Source organism: Camelina sativa, chromosome 6 (assembly GCF_000633955.1).
Source record: "Camelina sativa cultivar DH55 chromosome 6, Cs, whole genome shotgun sequence".
In the NCBI taxonomy this organism is placed as follows: domain Eukaryota; kingdom Viridiplantae; phylum Streptophyta; class Magnoliopsida; order Brassicales; family Brassicaceae; genus Camelina; species Camelina sativa.
The window spans coordinates 18089805-18104043 of record NC_025690.1 but is presented as its reverse complement, the minus strand read 5'-3'; the positions used below and the strand labels follow the sequence as shown (position 1 = coordinate 18104043).

At 40.0% G+C, this 14239-nt stretch overlaps 3 protein-coding genes across 7 annotated transcripts in view; 1 reads left to right on the top strand and 2 right to left on the bottom strand.

Annotated features, from left to right (window-relative positions):
* LOC104792085 (G patch domain-containing protein 11-like) overlaps positions 1-676 on the bottom strand; it is a 3500-nt gene extending 2824 nt beyond the window's left edge. Inside the window, exons 1-2 of one of the 2 annotated variants that reach the window (XM_019246880.1) lie at positions 467-676; positions 150-248 (exon numbers count right to left, since the gene is read on the bottom strand). In XM_019246880.1, coding sequence (XP_019102425.1) covers positions 150-248; positions 467-598 — 231 coding nt within the window. In that variant the 5' untranslated portion in view covers positions 599-676. Of the gene's footprint in view, positions 1-18; positions 249-466 lie in introns of both variants that reach the window. The other variant, XM_010518127.2, reaches the window with a different exon arrangement.
* LOC104792084 (TBCC domain-containing protein 1) lies at positions 1208-6712 on the bottom strand. 2 transcript variants are annotated; one of them, XM_010518126.1, is made up of 9 exons: positions 6084-6712; positions 3753-3893; positions 3212-3592; positions 2987-3091; positions 2724-2864; positions 2140-2343; positions 1941-2033; positions 1738-1849; positions 1208-1640 (listed from the first exon to the last, which is right to left on the bottom strand). In XM_010518126.1, exons 1-9 carry the CDS (start codon positions 6699-6701, stop codon positions 1597-1599), a joined length of 1839 nt encoding a protein of 612 aa, XP_010516428.1. In that variant the 5' UTR covers positions 6702-6712; the 3' UTR covers positions 1208-1596. The 2 variants fall into 2 exon arrangements, with proteins under 2 accessions (XP_010516428.1, XP_010516427.1); XM_010518125.1 differs by lacking the exon at positions 6084-6712 and adding an exon at positions 4581-5206.
* Positions 10914-14239, top strand: part of LOC104792083 (FT-interacting protein 1-like) — a 5323-nt gene continuing 1997 nt past the window's right edge. Inside the window, exons 1-3 of one of the 3 annotated variants that reach the window (XM_010518122.2) lie at positions 10914-11173; positions 11792-11853; positions 11946-12928. In XM_010518122.2, coding sequence (XP_010516424.1) covers positions 11993-12928 — 936 coding nt within the window. In that variant the 5' untranslated portion in view covers positions 10914-11173; positions 11792-11853; positions 11946-11992. Of the gene's footprint in view, positions 11174-11281; positions 11612-11791; positions 11854-11945; positions 14232-14239 lie in introns of those variants that run through there. The other 2 variants (XM_010518123.2, XM_010518124.2) reach the window with 2 other exon arrangements.

Sequence of the window (14239 nt, the reverse complement as noted above, 5' to 3'; positions counted from 1 at the left end):
ATGGTCACTGGCTCAGACCTACCTGAGCCTTCTTTACCAAGAGCAGAACCTGGCTTGTAACCCATTTGCTTCAATAGCTGAAACCCTTTGTTAGACTCACCAATTGGAGTGTCTACAATACGAGCCAATGTCTGTTCATCCTCTTCTATTTGTTTCTTCTCTTTCTCTAACCTTCGCCTCTCGTGCCAGCTGAGATTCTTTAACTTCTTCCGAGATGGTTCAACGATTACAGGTTTCTTATCAGATTCCTGAAAGAAAAAAAAGCATTCATATGATCAACTCATGAACTAGGTTTTAAAAATTAAATTCCAAACTAGAATCACAAAATCTCACTCAACTATCAAACAAAACATAGAAAATAAACGAAATTTTCAGATATTCATAATCAATTAGACGAATTTGGACTCATGAGCTTGATAGGTATTGTAATATCTAAGAAGCTGAAAGCTTTTGTTCTGAAAAATACCTTTCTTTTGGAAGCATGGGTAAGTTCAGGTGGAATAAACTGAGATAAGTCTCCCATGTATTCATCATTGTCTTCTGCTTCTTTCGCTGCTTCTCCTCCAAGGCCAGTCAGATTTCTCGTCGATTCTGCCATTGCCGACGAAGCTTGCGACAATGCGGAGGACGAAAATAAAAGAAAAGAAGAGACTAACTCAAGAGCTTTAATTGGGCCTAACTGGGCACTAATTGGGCTTTGTTTGGCTCTACCGTCTTTTCGCTGAAGAACACTGGAACAGCAGATTTATACACCGCAACCAAACAATTTATCTTAGGAGGTAAGTCGGTAACTAGAAGCATCATGAGTTTCATCACCTGGAAGTGATACAAACTCAATTGTTCCAAGAATCTGTCAGTCTATCACTGAAAGAGTGCCAAACATAGTTTGGGCCTCCATAGCGAAGTCTTGACTCATATTTATACAATACAGGTTTGTGATCATTGGTGTGTGAAGATAGAAGAATTATAGAAACTATACTTACACCGTGAATTAATGAGAACGCATTATACTAGATGATCAGCTCATTGATATCTCTCTTCCATGTCCTTATGTTTTTGCATCTGGAGATGTTCATATTCTCATGAACTTTCCCATTGTCTGCATATTTCTACAATAAATCATTTTTTTATAGTTTTTGCATACATATATGAGAAATGTTTTGGGCTCTAAAGCTTCAGAAAATTGCGTCTAACATGTAGCCTACTCTTGAGTTCTCTTAAATCTATCAAGACGAAGTATTTCAAAAAAAAAGTTTTGCTTACAAGTTATTACTTATAACAATTCAAATCATCATGCTCTATCTGAAGCTGAGATTTTCAAAAACGAGGGATTGGAAATGTCAAAAGAAACAAAAATTAAACATGACCAAAGCAGAAAAAAAAATAATAATCTAAAGGAAAGCTTAAAGGAAGTATTCTGTGCAGATAAGTTACGTGGTGCGTATTGGTTCCAAACTACAAATCAGGCTGGTTTCTCTTTTTTTCTTCTTCTTTTTTGTCTTGGGAGGGATTCTTCACTAGCAATATGCCAAATATGATCGAGGGAGCTCTACAGGAACGAATGAGACATATTCCACTTGGTCTATATATTCATTATTAGTCACCTTGTAGGCAATAGAGTTGCCTTATATTTCCAGATGCTGTAAGGTACGCCGTAGAAACACAGAAACAAGTCAAAACCCTAAAGAATATATGCACGAAAAATAGAGTAGGGATCGATTTTGAGAAAGTTCTTACCGTAGAGCCAGTCTTTGAAATACACATGGAGTGCACTTGATACCTCTCGTTTCCGGTTTTCTTCCAGAGGTGCTTCATTTAGCGACCGTCTTGTTTCTTCAAAGTTCTTAAGCTAAAGAAAAGAAAGAAAAAATGGAATTACAAGATCAGAGGCTAATATATGGAAGAAAAGTACATTTTTCCATACTGAAATAAAGACATACGTTTCTCTGCTGAGCTGCCATATAAGCATCTGGCAATTGAAATGGATTGTCTTTTGTCGAACCAATATCCTCGCCGCTAAACCAGTTTGGGATCTGCAACACATAGACATTGATCCCACAGATAAACAAGTCACTAGATGCTTCATGAACAGTATCTCCAGTTATTGAATTAGAAGTTAGACCAACAAAAAGAGTGTACCAAAAAGTTGACAAACTGGTCAGGGTCTACAGAAGCAGCTGATTCAGCCTGTGCATCAGCGACACCGGCAGGATGTGACAGTGAGTCATGTGGATCCACTGCTCCCAGTGCCAACGGTTTGTCCCATTTGTTAATAGTTGGCTCAACCCCCACCTCACTCATGTGCCCCTCCAAATGAGAGTAAAATGTATTATATGGAGCAACCTGAAAACAAAGTCAAAATGATGTCAGCAAATTAACAAATTAGAACAACAGAAGCCCATACTCATCTGAACAATATCTGTCAACGCCCGTACTCTTTATTCATAAAAAAACAGTGAGACCTTCTTGAAGCATACGTCTGGCTATAGGTATCCATAATGAATTAATTCTTCAACACCATGATTGCGTAACGTAATGAGACAGACAACCCCTCGAAGTTGTTTCCACTAGACTCAATAACATGTCCAAAACAACATTCTAACAGAACTACAGCTAGTAAAAAGTCTATCCGCTTCACAATTTACCTCAATATCAGACAAGTAATTAAGAGCAGCATGACATAAAACTTGTAAATTAAACCTCAATCTTATTAGAAGCTTCACCTGTAGTTTGTGGTTATCACCAACTATAAGTGGTCGCTGATTGACTCCCAAGAAGAATACACATTCACGACAATTGGCGATGCACACTCGTTTGGCAGCTGCAATCACATGGACTCTCTCACAGTGCTCAACTTTTAGTGCCTGCAAAATAAATCAGAAAATAGAGTTGCTGCATCAGCTAGTAAAAGTCGGCAGATATTAGAACTTGTAAACTATTTCCTTGACTATCTTCCATAAAGAAGGAGGGAGCATTGTTTTCATACCTTTCCAACAGCTCCCAGAACTATAGTGGTATCAGAACATCCATGCACAGTAGCATATCGCAATGGTGCTAAAAGGTAAATTACAGAATCGTGGCAATTGACAACCTGCAGAGAGTACAGAACATGGAGATGACATTGGTGCACAGAGAGTACATGACTAGAAGGAAAAATGGAGTTAGGAATAGTCCAACTATACTAAACCCAAGATAGTTGTTCACAGCATACCTTCACAGATCTACCCCTTAAATCGGAGGCCTGCTTAACAAGTGAAGCCTTGGAGACTCCCTCGATTAAACACGGGCCTCTAGTACTAGGTGCAACCTTGTTCGGAGCATCACCAACATCTGACATCGCATCATCTTGATCAGAAGCGTTTGAAGGCCCGTTCTCTTTTCCAGAAATTTTCTCAGTAACGCTTTCTAACGCGGAAGCTATGTTTTGCAGAAGCCAGTCGTGCACTTGGGATGCGGGGACTGGAACAGCGGGCATATCCGGATCAGAATTTGCAAAAAAAGGAGTAGCTTGGCTCAATGGAGATACATCAGATCCCTTATCACCAAACTGAACAAGAAAGCCCAGGTGCTCAAAAGCCTCCATAGAGAGAACCTGAAGGATATTGCACAAAGAAAACAATTACCTAGTTTGAATCATCATGGAATAAGCATCTAGCTTGAGACTTGTGTACTCTTTCATACCGTCCAAAATTATACCCTTGTAAAGTATATACAGTGACACTCCCCGGGTAATAAAGAAGATTAGAACTTACCAATGATTCATCTCCTTCTCCCTCAACAGGCTCTGCAAGAAGAGAAATGATGTTTGCTAAATGTTTTTGCAGATATGACAATTGATGAGCTTCATCATCAGCTTGTGATGGCATAAACCGACGGCTGTTGCTCCGAACAAGCTGCACAGATGATGAAAAAGAAAAATAACGAACACTTTTAACTCCAGTAAAGTTGTTTAAACCCATGTGAATTGCATACCAAAGAACAATGACTGTTGGAAAAACTGAAAAAGCTTAAGATTTGATGACTGATTTCGAAAAGACACAATAGACCAAACATACCAGTAAACCACAAACAGGAATCAGAATATCACAGGAATGGAGACTGGGCCGAAATACAAAAATACACCTAACTTTATCACTAACATAAGCATGGTTCCAATACAATGGCGTTACAGCATTACCTCCACCACAAGAAGACTAATAGTTCATCATATTTTAATCAATAAGTCAATAACCGTTACTAACACATGAATCTTCTCCACTGAGAAGTATTACGAACACATATCCAGAAACTATACCCGCCATCAAATTCAATTAACCACCACAAATTTCCAATTTTGCTTAACTCTTAGCTTCGAGTGAATCCGAAAACTTCACAACTTGCATTGCATTGCAGAATTTTAGTTAAACCAAACGCAAAATGGAAAATAACGTATTCTCTGTAAGTCCGTTAATAGAGCTAGCACGTTCCAATTCCATACTCCAGTTACAAATTTACATTTCAATACCAAATAGATCGTACGCGCTTGAATCGTATTAGAGGCACATTACAATGAGAGAGCCAAAAAAAAGTAAGAAACTTGCCTGAATTGGCGATAACGCAGACAAGTATCCATCAAAAGCTGAAGTGGATGGCCACACATCAGCCACAGCAGCGGAGTCCTTGTGCGTCCTAGGAAGCAACTTCTTATACGATTGAATGTACAGAAACAAAATTAGATCCCGCAAATCAGCTCCGACGGAATCAACTTCCTCAGGTTTGGCCTTAACCAGAGGGTCGGACTCGGAATGAAGAACGGAACCAAGAGTCTCGAGAACGAGACGCGCATGGTCGCCGGAGATCTGGAGAACGTCGGCGATTGCAGCCGATCCAACGCGGTTATTAGAAGCGGCATCGGCTAGCTTCTGCTTGACAGGAGCTAGGGTTTGGATCGGGTCGGTGAAAACGAGTTTCTGGATCGGGAGGAGCCCGTGCTCGAAAGACACACGTCTCGGATGGATAACTGAATTCGGATTGGGGTTCGGGTTTGGTTCAGGGTCGGGTGCTGAAGGTGGTGGCGATTGGTCGATGAGGTCTTGTTCTTCAGTCATGATTGATTGATTCGTCGCGCGAGGAGGTAGAAGAGAGAGAGATTGAGAGAGGAGAGAGAGACTGGTCCGGTGGTGGTGAAGTTGCAGATCTTTCTTTGGGTGACGAATCATTTCATTGAAGGGGAAGAGGAGAGAGAGAGAGAGGCTGTTACAGTGTGTGCATGTGTATGTTACGAAACGTACGCCTCCTATTTTGGTCGTTGGATATACGAGTAGATTTAACCTTTGATCGGAGTTTTGACACGTCAGATGAACGGTGATAACAATAAGTTATGTAAAATGAGAGGCCCATCGAAATGAATGCAATTCGCATTTAATCTTTTTTTGTTAGGCCAAATAGTGTAAGAAATTAGGACATAAACGCAGTCTAAAAAGATAAAGGTAATAATCATAGTTTCTTTAGTCAAGGGGAAATAAACAGTAGTACTAGTCAAGGGGAAATAAACAGTACTACTAGTCTACTAGTACTACTTTGTTACCTAAAACATTGTTNAGAATATCACAGGAATGGAGACTGGGCCGAAATACAAAAATACACCTAACTTTATCACTAACATAAGCATGGTTCCAATACAATGGCGTTACAGCATTACCTCCACCACAAGAAGACTAATAGTTCATCATATTTTAATCAATAAGTCAATAACCGTTACTAACACATGAATCTTCTCCACTGAGAAGTATTACGAACACATATCCAGAAACTATACCCGCCATCAAATTCAATTAACCACCACAAATTTCCAATTTTGCTTAACTCTTAGCTTCGAGTGAATCCGAAAACTTCACAACTTGCATTGCATTGCAGAATTTTAGTTAAACCAAACGCAAAATGGAAAATAACGTATTCTCTGTAAGTCCGTTAATAGAGCTAGCACGTTCCAATTCCATACTCCAGTTACAAATTTACATTTCAATACCAAATAGATCGTACGCGCTTGAATCGTATTAGAGGCACATTACAATGAGAGAGCCAAAAAAAAGTAAGAAACTTGCCTGAATTGGCGATAACGCAGACAAGTATCCATCAAAAGCTGAAGTGGATGGCCACACATCAGCCACAGCAGCGGAGTCCTTGTGCGTCCTAGGAAGCAACTTCTTATACGATTGAATGTACAGAAACAAAATTAGATCCCGCAAATCAGCTCCGACGGAATCAACTTCCTCAGGTTTGGCCTTAACCAGAGGGTCGGACTCGGAATGAAGAACGGAACCAAGAGTCTCGAGAACGAGACGCGCATGGTCGCCGGAGATCTGGAGAACGTCGGCGATTGCAGCCGATCCAACGCGGTTATTAGAAGCGGCATCGGCTAGCTTCTGCTTGACAGGAGCTAGGGTTTGGATCGGGTCGGTGAAAACGAGTTTCTGGATCGGGAGGAGCCCGTGCTCGAAAGACACACGTCTCGGATGGATAACTGAATTCGGATTGGGGTTCGGGTTTGGTTCAGGGTCGGGTGCTGAAGGTGGTGGCGATTGGTCGATGAGGTCTTGTTCTTCAGTCATGATTGATTGATTCGTCGCGCGAGGAGGTAGAAGAGAGAGAGATTGAGAGAGGAGAGAGAGACTGGTCCGGTGGTGGTGAAGTTGCAGATCTTTCTTTGGGTGACGAATCATTTCATTGAAGGGGAAGAGGAGAGAGAGAGAGAGGCTGTTACAGTGTGTGCATGTGTATGTTACGAAACGTACGCCTCCTATTTTGGTCGTTGGATATACGAGTAGATTTAACCTTTGATCGGAGTTTTGACACGTCAGATGAACGGTGATAACAATAAGTTATGTAAAATGAGAGGCCCATCGAAATGAATGCAATTCGCATTTAATCTTTTTTTGTTAGGCCAAATAGTGTAAGAAATTAGGACATAAACGCAGTCTAAAAAGATAAAGGTAATAATCATAGTTTCTTTAGTCAAGGGGAAATAAACAGTAGTACTAGTCAAGGGGAAATAAACAGTACTACTAGTCTACTAGTACTACTTTGTTACCTAAAACATTGTTAAGAACAAAATTAAACATTACTCCTATTGTTGTAAGTTGCCATCGTTAATTAAGATATATTGTTGGATGTTTTATGGAAATAAAAGAGAAAAAAAATGGGAAGTTTCGGCAGACAGACCAGGTGACGGAAGAAAAACACAACTAGCTGCCTAAATAGAAAGATAATCGTTGAAGCCACGAACTGTAAAGCACACAAGACACAACACAAGTACCGTGAACGTTTGAGATGTTTGCAGTCCAAATGTCAAAGTTGACATAGTTGACATGCGTTACACAAAAAAAGACAAAACAGTTACTGCTACTGTAAACGTTGTATTTAAACTTCTCGAGAAAGAGGTTAGAAAGTTTTAACGCATTAACCACTCTATTTGTAATCGAGAAATAAATAAAAAGAGTTGTTTATATATCCCTCTCTGTCCTACAAGTCTACTATATAATGTTAGTATATAAAATCGACAATATAAATAATACGAATATTAATGAGGATAAATTGGAATCGATCCTTTTATTAACATTGAGTTAAAAAAAATGTTCATAGAAAATGATATTTAAGGAGTTAAGCGCAGTTAATACGAAAATAAAAGTTCTTTTCTCTCTAATCGCCCTAAAAGTGGATCCCTTTTTCTGATAATGACATCTAATATATATAGTGAGCTAGTGACCTAGGGCTTCTTCTGTTCCTCTGTAAAATGATGATTTTGCCCTTGCGGCCAAATGAACCAGATCCAAGACTTCAGGCCTAAAACTCTCTAAGGTTTTCTGTTTAGGCTTCTATAATTGTTACGGGCAAGGCCCATATCCAACAAGGGTCCCCCTAGTCCGATGAGCGATGGCATGCTTGAGCTCGTCGGGTACAGTTCCATGTCTCTAGATTTGTCTTACAGAATGAACAGAAGATCTTTGAGAGTTTCATGGCCTTCCGGAAAATGTTTGGACGAACAGTGCATTGCACACATTTTTCGAGGCGTTTGGGAAGTTTCAGGATGAATAGTACCTTGCGCACGTTTTTCTAGGTATCCGGAATATTCCGGGATGAATAATGCTTTGCGCACGTTTTACGAGGTATCCGGGATATTCCGAGGTAAATAGTGTCTTGCACACGTTTTTCGAGATCACTCGGGTTTTAACGGGAGTTTTGCGTGTTCTGCACGTTTCCCGAGGTGCAGGAGGTAGAGATAGCTTCAAAACTAGGATTTTCCTTTTTACCTCGGTCAATGCGGTGGTCCCCACTATATATATATGTCCCTTTGACCTAATTTTTATTGCTAACTTTCTATTCTCCTCTCCAAAAGGTAAACTTCTTTTCTCCTTCTCCCTTTTTTCCTTCTTTATTCTTTTTTTATCCTCGTTTGAGAGACATGGTCTCGCCACCGAGACTATCTCGACGCGTCGCCTCGCCACCGCCGCTAGATCCGGCCGGCTTACTCTGCCGGTGTTGCTTCTTTGCGGCCGGACCGACCTGCGCGTGCTTAGCCCTTCCGTCGCCACAAAGCCGACCAAAGCCGTGAGTCGCTCCTCCTCCGTACGCCTCTTCCCGGAGAAGCCCAGCTCTTACGTCGCCGCCAGCCACCACCGTTGTGGTCATCTGTCATGGCCGAGACCGTGAGGCGTCTCGGCCCCGCTCTCCCACTTCATGTCGCGGTGCGAAAGAGATCGGTATGAGACATGCTGCTGGTTTTCCGAAAACGACTTTGTCTTCAAACTCTATTCGTCAAATGAAAGGATTCCGTCTAGCCCCACGGTGGGCGCCAAATTGTTGATGTATGAAATCGACAATATAAATAATACGAATATCAATGGGGATAAATCGGAACTGGTCCTTTTATTAACGTTAAGTTGAAGAGAGTGTTTACAGAAAATGACAATTAAGGAGCTAGGCGCATTTAATACGAATATAAAAACTCTTCTCTCTAATTCCCCCAAAAGTGGATCCTTTTTTTCTGACAATGACATCTGATATATATAGTGGGCCAGTGACCTAGAGCTTCCTCTATTCTTCTATAAAATGACAATTTTGCCTTTGCGGCCAGATAAGTCAGATCCAAGACTTCATGCCTAAAACTCTCAAAGGTTTTCTGTTTGGACTTCTGTAATTATTGGGAGCAAGGCTCATATTCAACATATAATTCTTTTTTTAAAAGCGTGATAATTAAGATAATGGATTACAAAGTGTTACTTTAGCAAAATTTGTCTTCTTTGTAACACTTGTCATAATAGTTTGATGATAATCTAAGTCGGTGGTAAACGGTGGAATTTTGAAGTCTTCAAGTCGAAGCTCAACAAATCCGAGGGAAGCATGAGTGACACGTGTCATTCGCGACGACTACCAAGATCTTCCTCTTTAAAAAGTAGTATTATTGGTGGTATGTGTAAAGCAGCAAATACTTTTGATTAAATTAGTTAGCAAATACTTGGGGCAGAAGCATTCTCGCTTAATTTAATCGGTGGCACGTCATATATAAAGATAGAACGAAAAAAGTAAAAGACGTACGGCCTCTGATGAGCAGTGAAAGGTTCCACAAGAACACGATCGAGACCATTTCGATTCAACTATAATAAATGGGATACTAATCAAAGATAAATTCTATACTAATCGCAGATAGTGAAATACTAATAAGTTAGTATTAATAACTACAGGTAGCAGTTAGAAAACATAAGTAATTTAAGTACTATATAAGGTTGTCCAGTCCAACTCTAGACATTTTTGTCCGTATACCTATTTTGGATTCATAATCGTGGTTTTCTAAACTCATTATTTTTTACTCCATATATTAGTCGTTAGCAAGATAATCGTGTTTAATTTTTATAGTTTACAGAAATAAATATACGAGGACTGATGAATGTTACATTTTTTATATTTGTTTATATATATCATTACTATAAAATAACTTATCAACATCCACACAAAGACCCCTATATATCATATATATTTGGAATTATACCCAAAGTATTCTATGGTTTATTCACCTAACCGCATCAGGATGTATTTTTAGTAAGAAGGGACAACATAATGTTGAAAAGAAGCAAAAGTAGTGACCTTGCTTGCACATTGACAAAACAAAACTCCTATTATCTGTGTGTTTGTTTGGATGACCGGAGATAAGATCCTATATAAAGAAAAGAACATGCACATGACTATTCACACAAAAACCACATAAATGAAAGAATTATGATCGTGAATGAGGTTTAGACGTTGAAGGTAAATTTTGAAAGAACAAAATTGAAAGAACAGAAAACAAGATAAAAAAGAAATGGGACCATAAGTTGTTGTTAGTAGTAATGTAATATAGTAAGGACCAAGGGGGGTCCAAAAATAAAGCAAAGTGAATACGGGTTTGTTGGTGTAAACGTATGTGAGTACTGGCGTATATTGCTTCAACATAAAACGGTAAAAAAAATCACCCGAGGAATCCAATGAGACGTCTTCTTCTACAATGTTTTTAATCTCTTATTTAGTGGCCAAGTCTATTTGCATTATTCGAGTTAACACAACTGATTATGAAATAACTCGACTGGCTAAACATCCCATAAAGGGATTAGTTTTTTTAAAATTGACCACCGTTGAAAGATTACGCAAGAACCGTCGTCGTATATCTCAAACCACACGTGTTCAAAACGGGGGAAGGGTATGTCTTGCGTGATTTTTTTTTTTTTTTATTGTAGACCCCACTTGTTAGTAGTGCCACAGTGCCTTGCGTGTGTTTTTTACTTTTTTAATTTTATTTTGGGTATTTCAATTTTCACCCACCCGAGTAAAAAAGAAAAGAAAAGGATACTGTAGAAAAAGCAAAAGGAAAGAGAGAGAAGGAGGAAGAAGAAGACAAGAGAACAACAAGGCAGAGATCACAGAAATAAAACTTTCTCTCCTTCTTCTTCAAGTATTTATTTTCTCTCTCTAGAGCTTTCCCCAGTCACCCTTATCTATCTCCCTCTGCTTTTTTTTACTACTTGTCTTCTTCCTCTTCTTTTATATTAAAAAATAGAATTAAATTGGGGTTGAAAAAAACGAGGAAGAAGAGAGGAGTATTTATTTATAATTGGAGGACAGACTCTCTCTTGTGTTTATCGTTTATTTCTTTTGAAGATCTAAGGTTTGTTTTCTTTAGTTTTTTTTTTTTTTTGGGATGATTTTTTCGCCTAACTGTTTTTTTTGTTCCCTGCATATTTGTCTTCCATGGATTTTGAGCTTTTTGTGTGTTAGTAGTGGCGATTCTCTGTTTTTTTTTTTTGTTTCTTGTTGGTTGTAACCTACTCTAATGGCTGTTTTCTCCAACTCGCATGCTCTCTCTCTCTCTCAGCTTTTTTTTTTCTTTCCCTTCTCTGTCGTTTTCTGTGTTTGGTGTCTCTCTCTCTCTCTCATTGAATCGAGTAACCAAAAAAAAATCGAAAGAAGAGATTACAGAAAAAAAAAAATTAAGAAGTGTGTTTTCTCTCGATGAAGTTGAACTCTGAACGATGACCTTTATATGTTTTGTTTTGATTCATGCTTTTGTGCCGTTAGATGATTCTGTCTCGGAGATACTAACGAGGTTCTTTTTATTTGTGTGTGTGTAAGATCTAGATAAAAAAAAACTAGTAATATACCGATGCTTGCTTTATTCGAGAATCTTTTCCCCAAGTTTTTTTTCTTTGTTTTCTCTGCATTCTCTTCAACTTTTTCTTTTTTGTTTTTCACTTAATTCATCTTAAAATGGTGTTGTCGGTTTCAGATCTAGTGATTTGAAGTAGAGAAAGCAGAGCTGTCTTCTCCGATCCACCCACCGATTAATCTGTAAGTTTCTAATCTTTGTTACCCTTTTTTTCAGCAGTTTTGAATGTGAAATGTTTTTACTAATCGTTTTTTCTTTTTCTTTTGGTGGTTAGGTGAAGGAACTTTGTTTAGTAGTGTAACCTTTCTCAAAGTCTGCAAGATGCAGAGACCACCTCCTGAGGATTTCTCCTTGAAGGAGACGAGACCTCATCTCGGCGGAGGCAAAATCTCTGGTGATAAGCTTACTAGCACTTATGACCTTGTTGAGCAAATGCAGTATCTTTATGTTCGTGTCGTCAAGGCAAAGGAGTTACCTGGTAAAGACCTCACTGGTAGTTGTGACCCTTATGTTGAGGTTAAGCTTGGCAACTACAAAGGAACCACTCGTCATTTCGAGAAGAAGTCTAACCCTGAGTGGAATCAAGTTTTCGCCTTTTCCAAAGATAGGATTCAAGCTTCTTTCCTTGAAGTTACTGTCAAGGACAAGGATGTTGTCAAAGATGATTTGATTGGTCGTGTTATCTTTGATTTGAACGAAGTACCTAAGAGAGTTCCTCCTGATAGTCCCCTTGCGCCACAATGGTATAGGCTTGAGGATAGGAAAAGTGATAAAGTTAGGGGAGAGCTTATGCTTGCTGTTTGGTTTGGTACTCAAGCTGATGAAGCTTTCCCTGAAGCTTGGCACTCTGATGCTGCTACTGTTAGTGGATCTGATGCTCTTGCCAACATCCGCTCCAAGGTTTATCTATCTCCTAAGCTTTGGTACCTCAGGGTTAATGTTATTGAAGCTCAAGATTTGATACCGGGAGATAAAGGGAGATATCCTGAGGTTTATGTGAAGGCAATCATGGGAAACCAGGCCTTGAGGACTAGAGTGTCTCAAAGCAGGACTATTAATCCGATGTGGAATGAGGATTTGATGTTTGTAGCCGCAGAGCCATTTGAGGAACCTTTGATCCTCAGCGTGGAAGACAGAGTTGCTCCAAACAAAGATGAAGTCTTGGGCAGATGTGCCATCCCATTGCAGTTTTTGGACAGAAGATTTGACCACAGACCGGTGAACAGCAGGTGGTATAATCTCGAGAAGCATATTATGGTCGACGGAGAGAAGAAGGAGACCAAATTCGCTAGCAGGATTCACATGAGAATTTGTTTGGAAGGAGGGTACCACGTTCTTGATGAGTCTACGCATTACAGCAGTGATCTTAGACCAACAGCAAAGCAACTATGGAAGCCTAACATCGGTGTTCTGGAGTTGGGGATACTAAATGCGACGGGTCTGATGCCTATGAAGACGAAAGATGGTAGGGGAACCACGGATGCGTATTGTGTGGCGAAGTACGGTCAGAAATGGATTCGAACTCGGACAATCATTGACAGCTTTACCCCAAGATGGAACGAGCAGTATACTTGGGAGGTTTTTGATCCCTGCACGGTTGTTACAGTTGGAGTTTTTGATAACTGCCATCTCCATGGAGCTGAGAAGAACGGAGGAGCAAAAGATTCAAGAATTGGGAAGGTAAGAATCAGGCTTTCTACTCTTGAGACTGATCGAGTTTACACACATTCATACCCTCTTTTGGTGCTTCATCCTAACGGAGTGAAGAAAATGGGAGAAATCCACTTGGCTGTGAGGTTCACTTGCTCGTCATTGCTCAACATGATGTATATGTACTCTCTGCCTCTCTTACCGAAGATGCACTACATCCATCCTCTAACGGTTAGCCAGCTTGATAACTTGAGGCATCAAGCGACTCAGATTGTGTCGATGAGGCTGACCAGAGCAGAACCGCCACTAAGGAAAGAAGTAGTTGAGTATATGCTTGATGTGGGTTCTCACATGTGGAGTATGCGGAGAAGCAAAGCAAACTTTTTCAGGATTATGGGAGTTTTGAGTGGGTTAATCGCAGTAGGGAAATGGTTTGAACAGATCTGCAACTGGAAGAATCCGATCACAACAGTCTTGATCCATCTCTTGTTCATAATCCTTGTGCTCTATCCGGAACTAATCTTGCCCACCATCTTCCTATACCTCTTCCTAATCGGTGTCTGGTATTACCGTTGGAGACCGAGGCATCCTCCTCACATGGACACACGTCTCTCTCACGCTGATTCAGCCCATCCCGACGAGCTTGATGAAGAATTCGACACATTTCCTACTTCCCGACCATCTGACATTGTCAGGATGAGGTATGACAGGTTGAGGAGTATTGCTGGGAGGATTCAGACAGTGGTAGGTGATCTTGCAACTCAAGGAGAGAGGGTACAGTCTTTGCTAAGCTGGCGTGATCCGCGTGCAACAGCGCTATTCGTCTTATTCTGCTTGATTGCTGCAGTGATTCTCTATGTGACACCTTTCCAGGTTGTGGCTCTTCTGATAGGAATCTATGTTCTGAGACATCCGAGG